General features: G+C 35.6%; 1 protein-coding gene across 3 annotated transcripts in view; it reads left to right on the top strand.

Annotated features, from left to right (window-relative positions):
• Positions 1-21,310, top strand: part of LOC115221988 (cohesin subunit SA-1) — a 127,415-nt gene extending 106,105 nt beyond the window's left edge. For 2 of the 3 annotated variants that reach the window (XM_029792092.2, XM_029792093.2), the window contains exons 26-34: positions 490-558; positions 899-975; positions 2,320-2,451; positions 6,655-6,833; positions 10,256-10,493; positions 11,744-11,857; positions 14,825-14,975; positions 16,223-16,249; positions 20,998-21,310. In XM_029792092.2, the coding sequence (XP_029647952.1) occupies positions 490-558; positions 899-975; positions 2,320-2,451; positions 6,655-6,833; positions 10,256-10,493; positions 11,744-11,857; positions 14,825-14,975; positions 16,223-16,249; positions 20,998-21,024 (1,014 nt within the window). In that variant the 3' untranslated portion in view covers positions 21,025-21,310. The remainder of the gene's footprint in view (positions 1-489; positions 559-898; positions 976-2,319; positions 2,452-6,654; positions 6,834-10,255; positions 10,494-11,743; positions 11,858-14,824; positions 14,976-16,222; positions 16,250-20,997) is intronic. The other variant, XM_029792094.2, reaches the window with a different exon arrangement.
• The last annotated feature ends 3,477 nt before the right edge of the window (positions 21,311-24,787 follow it).

The following is a 24,787-nucleotide window of genomic DNA, read 5'->3' as shown; positions in this document are numbered from 1 at the left end:
GATGACTTTATTAGCTGCATCCATACTGCCAAAACAAATATATTGCATGGATATAGGGACGTTTGTATGGAATCCTAAATATATCTTACTTTAGCCACATAACAACACAAGCCTTGTGAGTTAAACTAGACAGCTGCCTACATAATCAGTGTTAATCCATTACTGGCCCTAGAATGTTTTTAGTAGAGTCCAGTCTGTTTTATTTAGACCAAATCTCTATTCTGAAAACAACCAATGAGTTGTGGTCTCTTTCTCCTGCTGATTTCAGAGGCTCTGCAAAAGACCATGGGCACTGCCATTCCACTTCTGACTAAGCCATAAGAAAATCCAAACCCTTTGCTCTGTTGGCATTGGCAATCGAGGTCCAGTTGACATTCCAGATAGCTTCCTCAAACACTGACCTCTATGAGAATTAGTTCTTATCCTAATCATGCTATTCAAACTTTGCTCTTAGTTTCCATATTTTTACCAGTTATAATCTGTTTACAGTTATTCAAAGAAGTTCAGGCGGAGCAACCAGTCATCGATCGATCCTCAGATAGCTTTCAAGCCATTAAAGTAAGTTTCTCTAATACTGCTGTGTGTTTTGCATTTTTGCATTTATTCTTTGATTTTTATGTCAAATGAGTTTCATAATATAAATTGAGATAATATTGTTGAAATAGAATAATATCCACTCCTTCATCTTGAATTTTCATCTAGTAATTTGATTCCATATTACAATTGTTACAACAAATATGCTTCTTTTCTAAAACGCCATTCTCTTTTTTATAAAATGCTGACCAAAACAAATTGTAAAGGTAAATCGTTAAGAATGAAAAAAAAAAAAGAAAAATAAAAGGATACTTTCTTGCTTGTGCTTCCTAAATTTATCTTATCTTTTATTAATGGTTATCAGGAATTGGCGCGCAGATTCTCTTTATCATTTGGTCTTGATCAAGTTAAAAACCGTGAAGCTGTAGCTGCTATGCACAAGTAGGTTCTGGTGATTTATTTTTCTGCTAAAATTCTTGTGTTTTTATTACTTTTAATGTCAATAGTTTGATGTCTTTTATCTTGCATCAGTGACACTTAAATATTACAAATTTATTTCAAAATGATATAATACAGTGTGCAGATTCTTCTGCATGTTGTATTATATTTGCTTTGTCCTTCAAATTAGAATAATCTGAAGATCACAATTAGGTTCTGTTTTCTTTTCTTTCTCCTCCTTTTTCTTCTGTAAACATTTTTGGGATAAGTTAATAATGCTTGAAATATTTTTCAGATACCATAAAAACCCATGTAATTTGTGCACCTGTGTAATTTATGCAGGTGATTTTCAGGATAAAATTTGTTAAAAAAACTTCTACTCATGTAAAATTTGCACCCAAAAGTTTTCAGAATTGCCAATATAGCCAGGGGAAAAAAGGTTTTCGGTTTAGTAGTATTTAGCATAATTTCACTTACTTATGATGATTAGATTTTATTAAATTTTTCAGTAAATAAAAATAATTTCTGTTTAACAGATATCACATTGAAAGCTATTAAATTACAAAGTGTTTGTGTTATTTATAATAAACTTTATTTTACATTTCTTGCCAACAAGAGATTATGTCTGATCTTTAGCATACTGCTGTATGTCTTCTCAAATCATGATCACAAGAAAAGTTGTTGATAAGAATTACCAACGAAAACAAAGCTGATAAATATGTACAGGTGTTGCAAATTAAGTTTAATTACCAATAAGCATCAGCTTGGATAACACTTTATTCAACCAACGGAGGAAGGTGACCAATCAAACTGATTATGTTAACAATTCTTTTTCACTCATTCTTGTTGGAACCTTTGATAACAAGTATCGAAATTTTAATCCCTTTCACACTTATAAAATGTCAAGCAAACTTATAAACTTGTCATTACTGTTTATTGTCAGAAGTTATGAATCGTTTACTACGAAGGAGAATTTAAATATGTTGAATATGCATTTGAATGTGGCTATAGAGCTGCTGGAAAGCATAATAATGTTAACTAGCATTATGACCTGGCGTTGTATATTGTATATTGTCTACCTTTTGTCATCTATAGCTGCCTTAATGTTTTAAGCTTACTAACTCCTACACTTGAATTCCTGGATGGTACATGCCTTATATATATATATATATATATATAACAATACAACCCTTGGCTCTCTGAATTAAACTGAGTATAAAATACAAGATAGTAGAAATGATAACATATTTTCTGGCAAGAAATTGGAGGTTTTAGTTTTTTTACAGTGTTTTGATTTGTAATTATTGCTATTATTTTATTGGATTTTTAATTTTCTTACACTTCCAGAGAAGGAATCCTCTTCAGCTTAACTCCTGTTTCTAATGCAGCTGATCCGAAAGGAATGCCACCAAATTTGTCATTTTTAGAAATTCTTTGTGAATTTACCAACAAGTTAATGAAACAAGATAAAAAGACTGTGTAAGTAATACATAACTTTGTATTTAGTTGAAGCATGTTTTTTAAGTGAGTGCATGTTGGTTTGACATTGGTATGGGGTGGGGATGGAGGGTAATAGAACAGTAACGCTAGAGTGTGTTGGGTATGGGTAAGACCAATGCAGTCCTTTTAAAAGAAAATATTCATTATTAGCAGCATTTATAGAATAAATTTCTGCTGATTAGGAATGCATATCATGATCGTTGTTATCGTCATCATTTATCGTCCATATTTTATGCTGGCATGGGTTGGACTGTTTGACAGGATCTTATGAGTCTGAGGACTGCATTATATTCCAATGTCTGTGTTTGGATGCCCTTCTTAATGCCTCATTACAGCATGCACTGGGTGGTTTTATTTTGAGCCCCCTGCAATATTAAAGTTGCCATGCAGCTCGTAGGACTTTGAAGCCTGGGGGAGGTGAGTATCAGCTTCATGTTAGTGGTTGAGGAGCTAAACTATAAGATGTGCTGGGAAGGGGTCAGAGCATGTTCTTGTCAAGGATGATTGACTTGTAATAGTAATTCAATCAGCCCCCTTGTATCATAAAGCAAGGTGACCAAGATCACATCTTAACCACATTAAAATAATGTTTATTTTGCTGTATGAGATGCTTATTAAAGCATAATTGATATTATGTAATATTGTTGAGCCAGATTCTGGTCAGCATTTTATCACATCTATCACTTGGCCATTCAGAAATTTTCTTCATGTGCAGCTAATGTATGAACTACAATGAATTTAGAAGTCAAGATAATTGGTTAGTCAGGTTATGAAGGAAGATATTACTCTCCAAATTAGCAGTGTTGTTGGTTGTCAGTTGCTGTACTAGAGAGATATAATAGTCATGGAAGGTAAGTTGAATAAGATGCATTTGGAGTTAGTACCTGGATGTGAAATCAAAAGAAGATCGTAACAATGAACAAACAGCTATATTGATCTACTTAAGGTTTTGGGGAGGGTTCCTTATTGTTAAATCTGGTAGGTATTGAGAGCGGGAAGTGTAGATTAATGTGAGAATATTGCAAATCATATATGTGTATACATGTCTCTATTCTTAAATCCTTTTCTTATGTTTCTTGAAAGAATGACACAGAGATTTAGAAAGGACCTAAAGCTGTGTACTCAGTGCCAAATATACATTCACAAGAGGTGCTGTGAGATTTCATCATTCATCATCATCATCATCATCGTTTAACGTCCGTTCTCCATGCTAGCATGGGTTGGACGGTTCAACCGGGGATCTGGGAAGCCAGAAGGCTGCACCAGGCTCCAGTCTGATCTGGCAGTGTTTCTACAGCTGGATGCCCTTCCTAACGCCAACCACTCCGTGAGTGTAGTGGGTGCTTTTTACGTGCCACCGGCACAGGTGCCAGGCGAGGCTGGCAATGGCCACGAACGGATTGGTGCATTTTACGTGCCACCGGCATGGAAGCCAGTCAAGGCGGCGCTGGTAAATTAATAAAGAGCCAGTGCAAATAGTAGGGGCATCTATGAATGAAGCTCCTGAATTTCTCAGTTCATTAGAAATAATTGATAATCTTATTAAATAAATAGTGCTGGAGATGGTCGGCTTGAAAAAACAATAGTAAAAAAGTGGTGGAACAATTTCTGTTGTTGCTTGTGTTAACAATAGAGAGTCCCTTCCTCCTTGTATTTTATGAGAAGTGGCAGTATTCATGGTCTCTACATGCATACTTAGGCCTGTTGAACCTTTGTGTGTCAACACCTGTAGGAAAGATATGTGCAGGGAGAGAATTTCAGAGGACTGACATTCTGGGAATGAACTGGGTGTAATGATTAGTTTGGTTCCTAGAACAAGAACACAACAAGGGTGGTGGGAAGAGTAGAGATAAGCAGGACAGGTATGTTTGAGTGAAGGTGGCACAGGCCCAACCAGCTGTGAGGTGCATAGGCCATTACAGTTGGTGTAGGAAAGGAAGAGAAGGGAGACAGCAGTCCTGTAAGGCAGAAGCTGGAGCATGTCTGTGACAGACTTTATGCCAATCAGACAGGTAACCCTTTCTTGGATGCAGTCTAAGGTGTCTGTGTGCAGTGGCAGCAGCATTCCAGGTGTGGGAGCAATATTCTGTTGGAGGCTGAAGTATCTTTCAGCTTTGAAAAGAAGAGCCAGGATGTGGTCCTGTAAAGGATGTGCTTTTGCTAGGAAAGATCCTTGGTGATAGTGAAAAACTACAAATGAGGTGATTTTGAGGACTCTAGCTAATTTGCTGCTCACGATTAAGAAGAGTGTGGTATGGTAAATTTTTTGTTTTTTTATGTGAAAAGAATTTGTGTTTTCTGAATGTGAAAAGAGACGAGAGTGACATACCCCAATTGGAGGATGCTTTTTAGAACTTGGGTCCATGGCGGCAGTGTGAATTTGGTATGTGGTGTTTGTTGTAAGTGGATGTTTGGAGAATGTTAGGAAGGAATGAAGGGCATAAAAATGAGTGTTGCTGGATGTGATAGCAAGTAAATCATTGACATGTACTAAGAAGAGAGTGGAGAACATCATAATTAACATAATGAAGAACAAAAAGAACTCCATCAGCACTCAACAATTGTTTAATCTGTTAGGAAGTTATCAATTCAAGAGATGAAAGATGATTGGAGCCCATAGGTGGGCAATTTCAATAGGAGATTCACATGCTAGATATACTTGAAAGCTTTGCTTTCACCAAAGTTATCCAAGACAAGTACCCACTGGTGGACACAGAAAAGTAGGTCACTAGTTCATCTGGTTTTAGAGCAGCTGTTCTGATGGTCATTAAGAAAGGGGAGGAGAGACAGATTCCAGGTGTTTGAAGACATTGTTGTTAATGGCTGTCTCCTTTAGCTTAAAGATATTTGAAGTGAATGCAATAAGGCAATAGTTAACATGGTCAGAAAGGCTTCATTTCTTGTGAATGGGACACTAATGTTTCCCAAGATAGGGTAGATCCCTGTGGAGAGAGGAACCTCGAAGACTTTAGTTAGTATAGAAGCTAGCTCAGGAGTGCAGTGTTTGAGGTTAATAGAAGAGACACCCTTCAGAATTGGTAGCCTTGTTGGTTTAAAGAGTGTACTTGACTTACATGTATTCAAAGTGGTGAATTATATGAAAATTTACTTGTTAATAGTAGAATATATCAGTGTAGTTAATAGTGGAATATATCAGCGAAATCCTTACAAGCCACGAGAATTGGTGAAATCAGATCTGAGAATGTCAGGCTTGAAAGACTAGAAGAAACGTATTAAAAAGCAAATAACAACAAGGAACAGCTATGAGTTGTCATTCATTGCTTCAAGTATTAGTTGTGTATGTATCACATCCATTACCATGTTTTGCAGCCTAGTATTTTGCAAGACATCTCAGTTGCCTTGTGGCTCTATGTTATACATTTTATTGATAATGTACTCATGCTTTCCATAGCACTTCAAAAGTTTCTGATTATAAGCATTGTTGTGCACCCTGGATAAGTTTTGTCTATCTTCACGTTGACCAAGGTTTTATAATTAAAACTGGGTAGATGGCAGCTATGTTAGAACTTGCTGAGTGGATTGTATCTGTCCTTTGGTAAGAGAAATTATTGTAGTCTAGCTTAACATCAACACCTGGCTTTGAGCTGCTTTTAGAAGAGTTCAGTCTGTTATGTTCTTTCATGCCAGCTCTCCAGTTTGAGAGGAGCTTCTTTTTTTGCCTCAAGCTCAAAAAATAAGGATCATTAGGATTGCCCTTCTTCCTCTGCCTAAGCGATAAAAATAGTGAAATAATGTAAGTGCATGTTGACAGCCTGTGCTAGTGGTATGTAAAAGGCATCCATGCTGGTGACATATAAAAGGCACTCACTACACTCTTGGAGTGGTTGGTATTTGGAAGGGTATCTAGCTATAGAAACCAGGCCAAATCAGACTGGAGCCTGGTACTGCTCTCTGGCTCACCAGTCCCAGTCAAACCATCTAGCCCATGCCAGCTAAATGATAATAGTGTTGTTGTTTTATTTTGTGTATGTTGTGTGTAAGGGTTGTTGAAATAAAAGTAGGCTAGAGATTATCCTGTTTCAGGGATGTTTCTTAAAAACAATTCTTCAAGCAATCTTGAAGACCAATGTAATGCATGCTGATGTGAAAAATGAACATTTAGATACCACACAGAGTTTTAACTTTCTTCTGAAATTATTAAATTGATTATTTTTTTTACAGATTAAACTATCTGGACAAACATCTTCCCATGGGTGTTCCTACTGATCGCTCAGACAATGAGTCCCAACCATTGATTGCCTACCGTAATAGTCTGGTACAGGGAGAACATGAAATTCATCCTATAACACTGAGACAGGCTACACAAAAGCGATATGGGACCAAACGGAAAACTGATACTGGTAAAATATCTGTATTTTTGTTATTAATAAAGCTGGTAAGTGAACCTAATAAACAGTGCTTAGGCTATTGTGGAGCTTTCTAGCTTCTAGTTAGCTACTTACTGTTTCGGTGTTCGGACCTTGCTGGATCAGCATCACCTATTATTTTTCTCAGGTTGATTACTCAGATACCAAAGACATTGTTAAGAAATTGACCAGTTTTTGTTGTTTAATTCTTAGAGTAAAAGCTACAAGGTTTTGTGTGTGTCACTGTGTCTTCTCCCTCGACTATTATGACTTTTCAAACCCAGTATTTGTTATTGTTTTTTTATGTGGCATTAATATATGAGGGAAATCTCCTCTTGGCTAAGATGCTAGATATTGCAAGTAATATTCTCCAATGGTCTAGTACCTAATATCTGTAGCTAAGTTCAACTTAGAAATGATAAATGCTACCTACGTAGAAGACACAGGTTGGACTAGGATACAAAATAATAAAGGCAAATGAGAAATGACTAAAGAAGTTGGTAATATTGAAAGGCAAGTGTTTGACTAAAGCAGTATGGTTAGGATGCCAATACACCTGGCCTGTAAGAAAGACAGGTGAGCACAGGTGGCTATTGTCATATGGAGAATGGAGTCACCAGGTTCTGATTGTTAAGGGTGTACAAGGGTGGGCTAAAAAAAGTTAATAGGCTGACTATGAAGTAATGATGTTTGAGCTGTGAAATCTTGCAGCTCTTTTTGTTTTATATAACTGCATTGTTTCTTTTTTGGTAAACTGACATCTGTCTGTTCAAAGGAGACATCAACTAGTAACAACTTCTTGAAAATGGATAAAATTTGGTACTGTGGTATTATCAAGTACCTGCAGAAAAAAAAAGGTTTTGTCCCCCCTCCCCCCATGATATTCATGCTGACATGGTTGCTACATCAGAAGGTGATGCTCCAGCTTTATCAATAGTGTAAAAGTGGGTCACTGAATTTAGGAGGAGATGGGAGAGTCTTGAAGATGATCCAAGCTCTGGACGTCCTGTTACTGCCACCACTGAGGAAATCATTGATTGTGTTCACCACATGCTGATGGATGACAGGCAATTGAGTATAACTCAAATAGTCCATGCTATCAGCATATCCTACAAGAGGTTTGAGAATATTCTGCACAATGAACTTAGCATGATGAAGGATTTCGCTCAGTGAGTGCTATGTCTTTTGACACCTGATCAAAAGCTCACTTGGTGTATCACATCTCAGGAAAATCCAACATTGTTCCAAACAGATCTAGCTGGTTTCCTTGAATGTTTTCTAACTCAGAATGTGTAATGGCTTAATGAATTTGAGCCAGAGACAAAGAGACAATCAATGCAGTGGAAACATCCCTCCTCACCTGCTCCAAAGAAGGCCAAGGTGTTTTTATCTGCAGGGAAGGTGATGTCCTCGGATTTTAGGAATGCAAAATGCATTGTGTTTGTTGACTATCTTCAAAAGGGCCACACCATCAGTGGAGAGTACCATGCCAGGTTGCTGAGGCAGTTACAAAAGGCTATCAAGATCAAACACCCAGGAAAACTGACAAAAGGGTGTCTTGTTTGATTAGGACAATGTTCTAACACACAAGTTCTTGGTTTTAATGGCTGCTGTGCATGACTGTGGCTCTGAACTGGTTTATCAGCCACCCTCTTCTCTTGATTTGAACTAGTTTCACAGTGGTGATGATGTCATATCTGCTGCTGATGACTTTTTTGACCAACAGGATAAAAGCTTCACCAAAGGAGTCTTAATACTGCAACACTGATGGAAGAAGTTTAAGGGCCACAATGGGGACTACGTTAAAAAACAAATTTCATTTGGTCACATTCCATGAAAGTATCTTGGTCAGCCTATGAACTTTCCAGCTGATCCTTGTACAATGTGTTCACATCCCCTGTTAATGTAAAGCAGTTCGTTGGTGTGATTGAGATTTGTGTTTAGGCTTTTTTGTTGAAACACATTCTAACTGCAAAATATGCTCGGCAGCATAATCAAGTTTTGGATATTGCTAATACACTAAAACATTGATGCAGCAACATCAGTGTAATAAGAATCAGCACTAAATTGCACCATGTTGCTTTCCAATGATTTGGAAAGGGCATTTGATAGGGTACCACATTTAATAGTTAGGTGGTCACTGAATAAACTAGGTGTAGATGTAAAGACTGTAGATGCTTGTACAAGCTATGTGCAAAGATGCAGTAAGTAAAATGGAATTTGACAGTGATTTCAGAAGAGCTTAAGATTAGACGTCCACTAGGACTCTTATAAACTGATAATCTACTTCTCATATTTGAATTTATAGGGAAATTATAGAAAAGTATTCCAGGCTAGGAACTAAACCTAGAACTGAGAGGTCTTAAGGTAAAGATAACAATGGTGAAGGTTTAAGTAAGTAAGAAAGAGGACAGGATCTTGGCACCATTAGGAAAATGGCATTGTTCAATGTGCAGAAAAGGAGCACATTGTATCATCTCCAAAGATGAGATTAATTGTCTGAAAAAAAATTATAATCTAATGATAACTAATCTTAAACTTTTAAATTCATTTTATTTTCATTTTTAAGAGTGATGTTCTTAAGAGAGTTTTTCTATTTCAAGACTTTGTCCAATTTTGACAATTGGATGCTTTTTTTCTTCTTTATTATTATCTGAGCTTTTCTGTCCAGGGGAATGATATTTTGGTGAACTTTGAGCCTTTCTATATGGGACATATATAATGCACTAGCAGTATCACCTGGCGTTGCTCGGGTTTGTAAGGGAAATAACTATATAAGCATTTTTAGAGATGTAAAGTATAATAGTCATCTCAATATGGCTAACTACTGCATCCTTTAAGGCCCTCATGCTTTCCGAAATCTGCCGAAACTACACCTGATTATATATACACTTTAGATGAGTTGTAGTGCACCTGAGCACTGTACACGATTATTATTATTTTAAAGGGGGGTGTTACTGTAGCTTTTTACGTTCTGAGATTTAATAATACATTTTTAGAGAGTTACTTCCCTTATATAAACCAAGCGAAAATGCATTAAAAATGCGGAAAAATTATGGTAAATTTTTTTTTAAATCGTAGACTCATCGTAGACGCGCGCTAATACCCAGAAGGGCTCGATATGAATCACGACTATAAGATACCCGCTTTTGGTTACACTGCACCGCAAAATGTGGGAGTAGTTAGGAATCTAAATCGTAGGAGACAGACACCACATAACCTCACTTTTATATATATAGATATAACATACATTGTTGATAGAAATTACTTCAGTTTCCCATCAGTACCTTGTTTTGAGTGTCTGTCACACTGTCTAGTTTGGGAGTTTGTTTGTGTGTGTGTGTGTGTGTGCAGATATATGAATGGACAACTTAATTTGGAGAATTACAACAGTTTAATTGAATGTTGTTTTGTAGCATCTGGAGATGAGACCATGGATGCAGCTGCGTTAGCAAAAGAGGCAAGCAACCGTGCTGCTGCAGCTGCTGCTGCCTCAGCTGTCATAGCAGCAGCACAGGCATCCACTACTTTATCTACACCTCATTTACCTGTGCCACCTACTCCGAAACGGAGGAAACTTGAAGAGGATGCTGACAATACAAATAATACAACTCGTGAAACAGAAAGAGGTTCTGAAGATGATTTCCAGGATACGTAAGTCCTTTATTTTAATACTGTTACATCTCCTGTAGGAGGCGCAATGGCCCAGTGGTTAGGGCAGCGGACTCGCGGTCGTAGGATCGCGGTTTCGATTCCCAGACCGGGCGTTGTAAGTGTTTATTGAGCGAAAACACCTAAAGCTCCATGAGGCTCCGGCAGGGATGGTGGTGATCCCTGCTGTACTCTTTCACCACAACTTTCTCTCACTCTTACTTCCTGTTTCTGTTGTACCTGTATTTCAAAGGGCCGGCCTTGTCACTCTCTGTGTCACGCTAAATATCCCCGAGAACTACGTTAAGGGTACACGTGTCTGTGGAGTGCTCAGCCACTTACACGTTAATTTCATGAGCAGGCTGTTCCGTTGATCGGATCAACCGGAACCCTCGTCGTCATAACCAACGGAGTGCTTCCATACATCTCCTGTACCCTATAAACTGCTGTCTGTATTATTATGCCTCATCCATTTCTCTTTGTCTTTTGAATTCCTTTTATAACCCAGAATTAATTTGTAGTGCCCCCTGATTAGCTCCCGTGCTGCTGGCACATAAAAAGCAGCACCTACTACACTCTTGGAGTGGTTGGCATTAGGAAGGGCATCCAGCTGTAGAAACCTTGCGAAATCAGATTGGAGCCTGGTGCAGCCTACTAGCTTGCCAGTCCTCAGTCAAACCGTCCAACCCATGCCAGCATGGAAAGTGGACTTTAAGCGATGGTGGTGGAAGCGGCGTAGTAGTAGTAGTAGTAGTAAAGCATCAGTCTTTTTGTTTTTGTTTTTTCATAAAATTTGCTTTAAATATCTTGTTAACAACAGATACTAATTAGTTCTGCAAGATATAATAGCTACTTGCAGTAGGAAGTCAGTGAAAGTGCTAGGGTCATAATCCAATAGAACAGTTTGTTTCATATTTATTATTTTACGTTGCATAACCTGTCAGAGTCAGTATAATGGAAAACTGGTTCTTTGGAAGGCAGCTGCATCTTATTTATAAAATTATTTATAGCAACAGTCATTCAGATCCTGCTGCAATTAAAAAAAAAAACTGTAAAAGTACCAAAAAGGATGTGTGCAGAATCTTATGTCACTTAGACAATGTAACTTTTTAAGTGAGCTTAACTATTTCAATAGAACAGTTCTTATATTTCTCACATTGAAAGTGTTGAGTATAGTTTACTTTTCAATGAATTCCATTCTATTTGTTATATGTTCCTTTATATGTCTGAGAATTAATGCATTTTATTTTCAGAATATCTGATGTCACTCAACTTTCCCAGATGAATTGGTTGGATTCTTCAAAGCAATCAGACCTACAACAAAGAATTGAAACCTCTAACTACAGTCATTTACGACCACCAAACATGTGAGTATTTGGTCAGTCATTCTTTTATTATTGTATAGTTTTATAGTTTGAATACATGTAAGCATTAGATAACACTGATGTGATTGGATTTGTACTTTATTAAAAGTGAGTCATGAAGTTAAGTTTAGTAAAAATTAAGTTCTTCAGAACAAATTTGAGAAGTAAAATGGCTTATTTTTGTAAAGGTATCTTGTGGTAGTATAAGGTAAGGTGACAATAGCATTTATATCTGTGCTGCTGACACGTAAAAAATACCATTCGAGTGTGATCGTTACCTGCGTCGCCTTACTGGCACATGAAAAAACATTCGAGCGAGGTCATTGCCAATGCCACTGGACTGGCTCCTGTGCAGGTGGCACATAAAAAGCATTTGAGCGTGGCCGTTGCTAGTACCGCCTGACTGGCCCTCGTGCCGGTGGCACGTAAAAGCACCCACTACACTCTTGGACTACTTACTTACTTGTACTTGTGGCGACATTCACCCTGGGTGGGTTGAGTCGGCTTCTTCCACCACCCTCGAGGCATCTCGAACCATGGCGGTGGAAGAGGTTTCGTGGGAATATGAATTTCACAAGCAGTCCCCAACAATCCCGCATGTAGAGACATCCTGTTTGCCGCAGATGCAGGGACAGAACGACCGAGGAACCGCCGGTTGCTGAAACAAACACTCCGAGGATTTTCACCAGAGCCCCGTCTGCCGAGTTGTGGCCCTAATACCACTCGGTGTCTGACCAATCTGCCTTGGGTGGCCCTACCAGGAACCGAAGTTCCCGACGGCATAGCTCTGACACTACCCGTTGCCAGCGTCCCCACCACAGTGAGGAGGGGATGGACTTTGGGGAGTGGTTGGCGTTAGGAAGGGCATCCAGTTATAGAAACTCTGCCAGATCAGATTGGAGTCTGGTGCAGCCATCTGGTTTGCCAGACCTCAGTCAAATTGTCCAACCCATGCTAGCATGGAAAGCGGGCGTTTAACGATGATGATGATGATCTTGAGTAACTAAAGGAGAAAGTGAATAGTAAACACTGCTCTTTGGTACTGCAGCCACATCTCTGCTTTTCTTTAGGACTAGTGATGGTGATGATTGTCCACAGCCTTTGGTTTCACCACCTATGCCATGACCAGATATATCTGGCAGCTGCCCTCATAGATGAGCTCAAGGTCTATCACTATCAGCTGGTTTCTCATATGTTGCAGATCAGCTGAAAGTTTTTTTTAAGTGTTCCTCTATGCTATCCAGGTGTTATTTTTGCTTTAACCAAATACCGAAACTACCTTACTTGTCGAAATACTGTGCTGCAGAGAAACTGAAACAGCATTAAGTGCTACTGAAAGAGATGAAACTTAACTGTTTCTCTAGAATTGGAACTTTGACTAAAAGAGATGCTGCTAAGGTAGCAAAACTGTAATAGGCATATACAGAGATTACTATTGGCTGAAGTCATATATGTATTAATCATTTTGTATTTCATGTAACTACTGATTGGTATACAGTGACAAAACATGGTAGACTTTATTGTGAATGGAGATGCAAATAATATCTTGTTTGAGATTGTATTCCTTTGGTTGGCTCTATTGTAATTTTGTCCGTGTCTTGTGAATTATAAGCAGTACCACCCACCCCAGTGTTGTACATTTCATGTGTCTGCAGGGCTAATGTATTTTGCTCCCCTAATGATTTACATTTAAGCCTTGCATCCTCTCACAACTCAGTAAGCCCTGGAAGCTAGGCTGTGTATTATGAATATTAAAACAGTTATGTCAAATAGTGTACTAAGGTCAGCATGGTTTTTGTTATTATTTTATACATTTAATCTGTGTAATTTAAAACTTTTGTAGAAAATGCAAAAAGTATCAACACAGTCTGACTTGGTGCTCCTTCATAATTTGAGTACACTGTTGAAATCAAATCAAATTTTCAGCACATTTAGATCATATTAGAACATTTATAGTTCAGCAATTATAGTGTAATTGGTGCTTCAGATTCTGTATGAATAATTATCTGGGAGAAAATAATTTATAATTTTCCCTATAACTCTGAACTTATAAAATGGCGTGAAGATTAACAATTAAAGAAATAGAAGTAGACAATTTGATTCTAAATAGCTTTGGAATAGGTTTTAAATATTTCAACCATGAATACTTCTTTAGAATCTAAATGGTTCAAATTACTCAAAACAAGTTTTAAGAAAAAATATTTTAAAATTATGTTGTAACATAGTGTCTCTTTGAGAGAATTATTAATTCAGTTTCTAAATATGAATTATAATCAAAACTTGGTGCTGAGTTTACTCCACTCACTTAACCATGAGATGACTGAGTTATTGTGAAGATGACAAGTGAGACAAATGATGGGAAATGAATGTGGAAAGAAGAAAAGGACCGAGAAAGAGTTAAGATGATGACGAAGTGAATTAGGCAAGAGCATTGGGCAGGTGGAAATGCAAAAGATAGAGCAAAATGGAAAAAACTATCACGAGGTCTTGAAAGCTAACCTTGCTTTAGCAAAGAAAATTATCTTAAAACACTGGTTGTTAGCCATGGAAGCTTTTATTTCCTCCCTATTTCATATCATAGAGGTTAGCTACAATCTTTTGGTATATCTGTTTCTCCAATCATAATGCAATACATACACATATAGAAAAGTGTATTTAGACGACTGAGTCCAATTTAGTCATAACAAATTAAGAATATCTTCAAAGTGAAAGTGACTGAGCCATTTGTTTACATAACTCTTTTTACCTATTTCAATATTTTTAACATGAAAAATAACCAATTAGCCAAGTTAGTCATATTATATTTCATTAATAGAATATATCTTGTCTAGAGGCTTAATCTGATGGCATCCACTTAGAAAAGATCTATCAGCAAACATTTCTTTTCTGTTAATTAAGCATTGGTTCTTAGACTTTAGGTTTCTTTTGAAATAAAAATAACTTGATATTTATTTGATTTTACGGATGTAGGTCAAGTCTTGAAAATGTGTCTGAAGAAGGAGAAAGCCACATGAATGAATTTGACAATTCTGATGTTGTGTCAGCCAGAGGTCGAGCCCATCATCCTGTCATGCAAGGAGGACTTTTTGAAGAAGATGGACCTCCTATTGAAGATCCATCAGTAAGTGTTGAATGTTAAAGAGGTTCATGAGTATCTAAGTTTAAAAAGAACCATTTTCTTTTCATTAAGTCTCTCCCTTTCTCTCAGTCTCTCTTCCCTGTTTCCACATTCTCATTCTCTAAAAATTTTTCTCCGTTTTTTTTTTACATTCTCTACTTCTTCCATATCTCCCAATCTCTTTTCTTAATTCTCAATCTTCTCACCTGCATCTAAGAGGTGTAGGCATGCAGCTTCAATCATTGTGGACAGTAACTCATTTTAGGAAGTAGTCAAAATGATACTGAAACACCTGTTCAAAAGTGTTTATTCTCATATTTGTTTTAGAATTGCTAGAATGTTGCTGTGCCTAGCAGAATTTTCTACTGAATTTCTTGCAATATATCTGCAAGCCACAAGATACAAATTTGGTGTTAATGTCTGCAAAAATACCTTAAACTATGACAAAATAGCAATTTATAATAATAAACTGTCTTTTGTATTTTCAATGTTAGATCAACAATCTAATAACTATACAAAACTTATTTATAATCATAAAAATATTTTTAAATATGTTATTTGTTGATCATATTCTTATAAAAATTTGTTTGATGTTCAATTCTAAGCTGGTACTATTTGGTCATTGTCACTGAAACTATTGTACAACTGCTGTTTATTTTGCTTTTGGCACACCACATCAAGAAGCCAATCCCACATCTACCACATTGAATAACATAACCTTTTATTTTATAGAATTTTTGGACCATGGTTTATGTTTGGTTCCACTCTCATTAATCAAATTTTGCACTTAAAAAATTATCCTATGCAGCTGCAACATGATTAGCTCAAAGAAGTAAGCTTAGGGAACTAGTTTAATGATGCAAAAATAAAAATAAAAACTATTCTGTTGTGATTTTATGTGCAATATGTTTTATTAGAATGTATGCCAACATGGAAAATGGATATGGACATTTAAGATAATGTTGATGATGATAATGATGACAATATACAAATATGTTTGTGTAGTTTGGAGGATATATAACAATTTGTCAATTTGCATAGCTTTGTACCGTGTCTGTTTTGAGGCTAATAATCTCCTTTCCATTTAAATAATGACTTCATTTTTTCTACTGATTAATATACCATTGAAGTCTCTAGCAGTTATTTGAATATCTTCAATGTCACTCATAAAGGATTCATTTCTTTATTGGAATAGTGATTCTATTATTGAATATTTATGCTTGAGTCTTTGTTATTTTTATTACTCACAGACCCAACAACTGGAATCCATTGCCTTTGTAAGTTTTCTTTTTCCTCTTCAGAATTCTTTATTCTTGCAGTCATTTACTGATGCTTGTTATTTTTCACTGATTTCTCAATCTCCCTATCTTTGTCTCTTTCTCTCAGTGCCTTCCTTTTGACTTCTTCATTAACTGCTGATAATAATATTTATTGGTTTTATCATTTTTATTTCATCTTAACAATCTAGCTGTCAGTGAAAAAGCACTCCATAAAGTACAGATGGTGTGAAGAAGGGTTTTGTTTGTTGGTTTATTTGACCGCCTGGAATGTTTAACAGTTTTCATTACTAACTGTTCCCTCTACAGAAAATCAGTTGGTGGCTTTAGGAAGTTAAAATAGGATAAACTAATATTTTTTATTAAGGGTAACTGCATGGTAGTTTGGTTTCTTTGTGTAGGCAAGTGAAAAAAATTCTTTAGTATTATTTCTGTACATAGTATTTTAGAAAATAATGAGTCGCTGTATTAAACAAGAACAGCATTTTTACAAAGCTTTGAATTGCTGTGTAAATATCCCCTGGATGGTTTTGAAAAAATTCCATCGTAATGGTTTATATTTTATGCTATTAGAGCAGAGAGGAATTGAATTTTGGGAATAGTTTTAATGTTGATTTATTGATTTTTTTTTTTCTTTTTGGTAAATCAATAAAGGCTTTGATGTTAAATGTAAGAATGAGAGGGTTTAAATAAATTACTGATGTGAGCTTTCACAGAAACAGTGAATTCTGTCATTGTCTACAAATAGTACTGTAAGAAAGGAAATACTACACCATAGAAATTGTGTAGTTTATGGTACCACACTTGCAATTTTCAATTTGCACTAACACAATTATGTTAGTAGGAAATAAAATTTCTAAGATCTTTGGTGTTTGAAAAATGTTATAATAACTAGCAGCACAAGGGCTTTAATTAATAGGTTGAGTATTTGATTTGCATATTAAAAGTATTGTACAGTGAGACATTAGAATAACTAATGCTTTTGCTCAATGTGAAATTTGTATCTTGGAAACAGTAAACCCAGAAAAAGTTTAAATGTTACAAAAAGCATAACATATTGTTTTGGAAGAAAAACCAATTGAATGGAAAGGATTGACAGTAAAATAATTGCTTGATATAAGATCAATGATAAAAGAGTTGAAAAACTAAAGCAGAACAATGCTAAAATAACTCCAGATCAAATTTTTCCACCTTTTCTGATTGGTTTTGTCACAGCTTAAATTAGCAATCAACACAATTTTTCCTTTCATTTTACTGGTCATTTTTTAATTCTATATTGAGCCAAGCCATATGAAGCTCATACGTACTAAACTTTTAATAATTTAAATCTGAGTATTTAAACTGTAGATTTTTGCATCAAATTATTTTTAGTCTTTCAAGAAAATTTATATAGTTAAACAATAAAATGATGGTGGTTGTCATCATGAGCATCACTTCTTCCTCCTTGTCAGAAGCAGACTCAGCAAAATTGGATAGCCTTAGTTGACTTAGAATAGGCATTTGATAAGTTATATATTTTTCAGTATGTGGGGAGGGGCAATGAAAGACATTACATAACCTTCTCTCAGCTTCTCACTTAGGCTTTGCCAGCTTTCTCTCTAAATATAATATCCTGCTATTTCTTTTCTTCAAAGTATAATATTTTATCTTCCATTGACCTATTTATTGTCAAACTCGCTTACCTTTTATAAACTTCAGTTACAATCTTTCTCCATAGCTCAGTAAATTGGATCCACTACTTTTCTGTTCACCTATATGTTGCCCTATATTGTGGGAGTTGGTTTTTACAGAGGTATCTTTCTACTTCCTTACTTTCTTGCTATTGACAGAGGTGTTTCTGCCTTCTCTCATTGTTAAAGGTATCACTGTTTCTTTTCAGTGGTATTTCTGACATGTTCATCATTAAAGTTTGCATTTTATCCAGTTTTATTTTACATTTCATTTCCTTTTGGACACAGTGGACCAAATGTGTACTCCAATAATAGTTTAATTAAAATTGTTTTATAATTATAATTACTTCAAAATTATTTAAAAGATTCTTGAAATATAACAATCATATAAAACCTTCCTGAAAGCTTTTAAATCTATTATTACTAAACTGTTAGTTGGATGCTACTAATATGCTTGCAAATTAAATTTTTTTTCTTTTTTTTTTCTTGAAGATAATAGCATTTTTTAACTTTTTTTTTCTCTCCCTCCAAAAACATTTTTGAAGCATTAGTTTACTGATATTACAGTATTTGATTGTATGCTTCCATTATATTTTCTAAGCTTAGACTTAAATTTACAATAAACAACTAAGTAGGAATATATCCAGCATTTTATTGTACAACACTTACTTAATTGCTACAATATCCAGCTGAAGCCGAAAGGAGTTTGGTTTCCATTGGATTGTAAGAAAACTGGAGGCACTCAGAATTTCTACTTTTTGTACCTGTTTTTAATGAATTAGTTGTACATCACTGATCTCTAAAATTGGAACTGCTGTTTCTTGCACTGCTCCTTTACAACCTCTAACTATTCTATAATATTTTAATTGTAAACTTCCATTGTATTTATTTGTGTACATGCATACATGCACACACACATATGCACGCTTCCTTATGGTCATCATTGAAACCAAATTGATGATGAACATCGTTATTTTCTTTTTAGTGAATCCTTTTATGCCTGTACATCCTAAGCATTGATGAGCAGTTTTGATTGCAGATGAGATATATAAATGTTTGGTTGGAAAGGCTAAATATTACATAATGTTTATATCTCTTTTCTTGCTTCAGGTAGTGCCAAGTATGTTTCTACCCTTCATATCTCCCCCCCCCTCCAATGCTGAGACTGCCAAAGTGAACATTAAGTAGCCAGGTATTTCATTCATGAGTCCATTGTTCCACTTTAAAATGGTACTTAGCTGGTCTTTGACCTTTGTGTTGGTTCACCAGCCATGCATTAACCATTAACACAGTGGCTACAGAGGTTTCTAGAAGGTATCTATCCACAAGTCAACCATGCACACTATGTCAGTCATTTCAGCTGGTGTGTGTACAGCACTATTGCTGACAGTTTAACAAAGAATTTCTGTGTATGTAAACTGAAAGGATCTTCTGGAGATATTGGATGCAAGAGAACGCTTGCGTAATGAAGTTTTATTGTGCCATTGGAAGTGATTATTTCCCTGTATCATTATCTTCCTCTGTGAAGGTGATAGTGACAAGGGGCACCCAGTATGACTGGTGCCTCCTATCAGTTAAAGGGTACTGCTAGAAATCCAACTTGTCAGAAACCACCTAAAAGCTGGCCTTCTGTAGAATGAATATGTTCTTCATTTTATCTTTCCATAAGTTTCTGTCTCATGAATGCATGCAGCATTTTTTTTACCTGTTTTATGGTATATCATCTATGCCTCAACCTGTGTAATAGAATGGCTAATACTTTTCGTTTCACTTGAAATGACATCTGCTTGTGTTTCACAGTTACTGTCTCAACCTGTTTTGTTTTTCATTGAACTTGCTCTTTAATAGTGATGGGCTCAGGTTGTGCTATTTTGCTTGAATCAGTCTTCTAGATGTTAATTTTCAAATGTGAACTGTGTGACTCCTGCTGAGCTCTGCACTTTCTCTGAGACAAGGACACAATCATCAGCAATTCTTTCTCTCTCTCTCTTATATCTATTGGTGATCAGTGTTGACCATCACTTGGACCTCAGCAATGTTCAATAGAGAAGTCATGCAGGTGACCAGACATGTGCAACTCCCACCTGTTCATATAAGCACTGAAAATTCCACCACTATGGAAGTGGTGACATTTCATTGTCAGCAACCAAGAAAATTCACATCAGTTGGGCCCCCAAATCATGACTTGTATGTAACTTAGTTTTAAATGGGGAGAATCCTATGTATTCTGCAGTAAGATATAGTCAGCATGGTGAAAGATGAGACTGAATGCTTGTGTGGCCAGAGACTTGGCAGAGTTTGATTAGAAACTGCTTTTCAGATATTAAAACATTGATGTAGGAAGATAAATATTTAATTGTTTCTTAATAATGTTTCATTTATAATGTGTTCTGAAACAGATGTATTTTGGCAGTGATATTTACCATTTATTATTCAAACACAAAGATACTGTTAAAGATAGTACAATATCTTTGAAGAGGTGACAGGTGTGTGATGAAAGACTTTGTCATTGAGTAACAAATATAAATGAAGTAAATAAATAATAGTGCATGTAATTAATATGTAAAACAGCAAATGTGACTTTGAGAGAAAACAAAATTAATATAATGGAAATCCTTAAAGATTGAGATATAAAAACTTTTACTCATGGACAATACAGGCTCGAGTAGATGAAAGAGTGTAATGCTGTATGGCATTAGCACATAAGAGGTTTTCAGAAATTCATGATGAAGCCAGTGAAGAAATCACGAACCCACCAAATTATTTCAATGACTTTTGCCTGGAGGTTTTGATTTTCTCTCATCAAAGATTCTTAAAATTTTGAAGGCAAAAGTTATTGAACTTGAAAATAATAAATCTAATAGGTTGTAATTATGAAAACAAATTCTACTCTGAAATGTTTATCATGAATGATTTAAGCTTTTTTTTTTTGTCTATAAATTTGTAAAGAGAAAAAAAAGGTATGTATATGTGTTATATTTTATCAGAAGGAATAAAATGTATATTTATCTTGCCATGTAACTTAATTATTGTAACAGAAATTAATTTTTCAATTTTTTTTTTATCTTCAATTTGCAGTCAGAACTGAGTCATCATGGATTTTAGTTTCATCAGAATTACAGACCATTGTTAGATAATGACTTAATTGTCTACAGATTTAGAAACATTCTTATCTCTAAACATTTTAAACAAAATGATATCATTATGGCTCTATTTTGATAATTTAAACAATTTCTAAACCTTATCTATGTATTTTCTATAGTTTTGTTTCATATTTCCCCAAAAACTTTTGTTCTAAAAAAAATAATAATAATCAGTTTGTAACCTATAGTTGAAAGATAATGAAAGTTTGTGCTGTAATTAAAATTAAAATAAAATTATATATTGTATATATATATTGTATATTTTTGTTCACACACCTGCACTCACACTCTAAGTGTTCTCTGATCACCATATAAACAAATTATTCCTTGTATGACGTTAAAATATTTAAATCCCTCACTCACATTGCTCTATTAAAATAAGAAAGGGAATTATTTTTTATTTGCTATACTCTTTACTCTTTTCAGTCATTTGACTGCGGCCATGCTGGAGCACCACCTTTAGTCGAGCAAATCGACCCCGGGACTTATTCTATGTAAGCCCAGTACTTATTCTATCGGTCTCTTTTGCCAAACCGCTAAGTGACGGGGATGTAAACACACCAGCATCGGTTGTCAAGCAATGCTAGAGGGACAAACACAGACACACAAACATATATATATATATATATATATATATATACACATATACATATATACAACAGGCTTCTTTCAGTTTCTGTCTACCAAATCCACTCACAAGGCATTGGTTGGCCCGAGGCTATAGTAGAAGACACTTGCCCAAGATGCCACACAGCCACTCCTGCACCTATATATATATATATATATATATATATAATTTCCATTACAGACTAAGAAAAGAAATTTTATTGTACAAGGTAATTTATAAGTGTCATCAATATAACTTTTATTATATTTCTGAATAATCTTGAGAATGGAGGAGACATATTTAAAAAAAAAAAAACAGGAATTAAAACTTAGTACCAATTTCAGTTTGTTGCATTCTGACTTCTAATTGTAATAAGATTGCCATGGAAACTAAACTGTATTAAAGACTACTTCAAATATAATGAGTATGTGGAATCAAGAATGTCTAGTCTGTCATTCACAGTGATTTTAATGATGATAATAGCTAATAATTAAAGATTAACCATTGTGCATACCCGACTGTTAACACCTTGTTGAAAATTTTCTAAGTTACAAAACCTCAGAAAATATTTAAAATGGGTTTTTTTATTCAAACATTTATTGCTCTTGCAGAAACGCCAAGGTCGATTTTACCTTACATCCTTCAATAAATTAAGTACCAGTGACCACTGGGGTCAATTCAATCGACTAGTCCCCTTCCCCAATATTTCAGGCCTTGTGCCTATAGTAGAAAGGATATTAAAGCAGCAAGCTGGCAGAATCGTTAGTACACCAGTTAAAATGCTTATCAGTATTTCGGCTGTCTTTATGTTCTGAGTTCAAATTCCACTCATTCTTTTGGGGTCGATAAATAAGTACTAATTGATCACTGGGCTCGATGTAATCAATTAGCCTCTTCCCCCAAAATTTCAGGTCTTGTGCCTTTTGTAGAAAGGATTATTATTATTATATTATTATTATTATTGTTGTTGTTGTTGTTATTAAGGAGGCAATCTGACAGGCTCATTAGCAGACCAGGTGAAATGCTTAGCCGTATTTCATCCATCTTCACATTCGGAGTTCAAATTCCACCAAAGTCGGCTTTAACTTTTATCCTTTCAGGGTTGATGTAATTGACTACTCCACTCCCCAAAATTTCAGGCCTTGTGCCTATTGTAGAAAACATTTATTATTGAATAACTAAAAAAAAAAAACACTCAAAAAGACCATAAAAGAAAGATATTAATAATAGATGTAATTAGTAATTGACATGGACATGCAAACATCAAAAACAAACAATGAAATTTTTTTTTTCTTTGACCCTTTTGCAGTTTTTTTTTAATATGAAATTTTCAAACAAACCAAGTTACTCTCTTCAAAAACAATATACCCAGGTATACAAAAACAAAAAAAAAAACACTAAATAAAAGCAAAAATTCAGTAACATCTGCAGTGATTCTAATAGTGAGCATTACAGAATCTAAGTAACAAATATAAACTAGGGTGTTTTGGTTTCAGGCAGTTTAGGATTGGCAGATTCATATTATATAGAACAAGACATCTTTTTGCAATGTTTTTATTCATAAATGCAATACACAGTTGTAATTATTTTTATTATCTGATGTCATGGCGCAGTGGAATATCAGACAAAATGCCTTGCAGCTCTTTATGTTTTAAGATCAGATCCTAAGAAGATCATCATAGGCACTTCATCAATCCTATCAAGTGCTGTGGTTTGTGTAATGGTCTACCCATCCATCCCTAAACATGCTGGGCTTTTACTTAGAATTGTTTCTTGCATAGGCACAAGGCCAGAAATTTGAAAGAGAAGAGTAGTCTATACAACTGATCTCAACATTTGACTCTATTTTTATTAAGCTCAAAAGAATCAAAAGCAAAGTTAACTTCAGCAGGATTTGCAAAGTACCACAAGGTATTGTGTCTGACTCACTTTCTCATATTTGCACAGGTGGGGTGGGATGGTTTATGTGAAGCAAAATTGTTTTTAAAGATGGATGTTGCACATAGCTAATCACCAACCATGGTGTTGGAATGGAATGGTTTTTATTCAGTCAAGGCAAGTTGAAGCAATTAGTGTTAGGTCTTGCTCAGCTTCTATTACCTAGGCAATCAAGTTAGCAGTGGGGGAGGGAGTTCTAAAAGTGTAGTTGCTAGAATAAGAATAGGCTGGTCAAAGTTCAGAGAGTTTCCACCTTTGTTGTAACTAGGAGCCTCTCCTTGTATGATGCCTGTGTACATACAGCTATGTTACATGGCAGTGAAACATGAGCTTTGACTACAGAGGATTTGCAAAGGTTTGAAAGAAATGAAGCTAGCATGCTCTGCTGGATGGGTAATGTCAGTGTGCAACCACAACAGAGTGTAAATGATTTAAGAGGAAAACTGGGTATAAGAGGCATCAGATGTGTGCAAAAGACTGCACTGGTTTGGTCATGTGATGTGTATGAATGAGGACAGTTTCATAAAGAAGTGCTGATCTCTAACTGTTGAGGGTACCTGTGGAATGGGTAGACCCAGGAAGTCATGGGATGAAGTGGTGAGAAAGGATCTTTGGATGCTGGGCCTCACTGAGGAAATGGCAATTTTCTGTACTTGCTTGAGTGACTCCTCCCAATACATTTATGCATCATGCAATTAAAGAGAATGAATTATTGAAATTAGTCGTTACTCATTTTCCCCCCCAGTTTAGTCTTCATCTTTTAAAGATTATCAGGTTAGGCACTAGCGTGTGAAAAATTAACTTGGAATCTAACAGAAAAAAGAATATCAATAATTAAACACCAAAAATTATCTAGATATTTTATTAGCAATCCCAGTAACAATCCAGTCGAAGTTGAGAAAAAATTTCTTGAAAAGAAGTACCTGTTACCTGACTGTTTCAAACTCTAACTTCAGCAGCAACAACTATGTTAACCGATTTTCACTCCCAATGATGATGCAATACTTGCATTGTAATGGTTTCAAACAGGTCAGGAGAAAATAATGAGAAATCAGAAATTACCAATTTAGCCCAGTGTCTCCCCCACCCCACCCCACCCTTTATATACACGCACACATGTAATGTAACTGTTTCATAGTGATGGAATCCTTCAGCAAAACAGCTACAGAGTAGATCCAAG

This window comes from Octopus sinensis, linkage group LG19 (assembly GCF_006345805.1).
Source record: "Octopus sinensis linkage group LG19, ASM634580v1, whole genome shotgun sequence".
NCBI classification, from domain to species: Eukaryota; Metazoa; Mollusca; class Cephalopoda; order Octopoda; family Octopodidae; genus Octopus; species Octopus sinensis.
The sequence above is the reverse complement of the archived record's forward strand: the minus strand, read 5'-3'. Positions and strand labels throughout refer to the sequence as shown.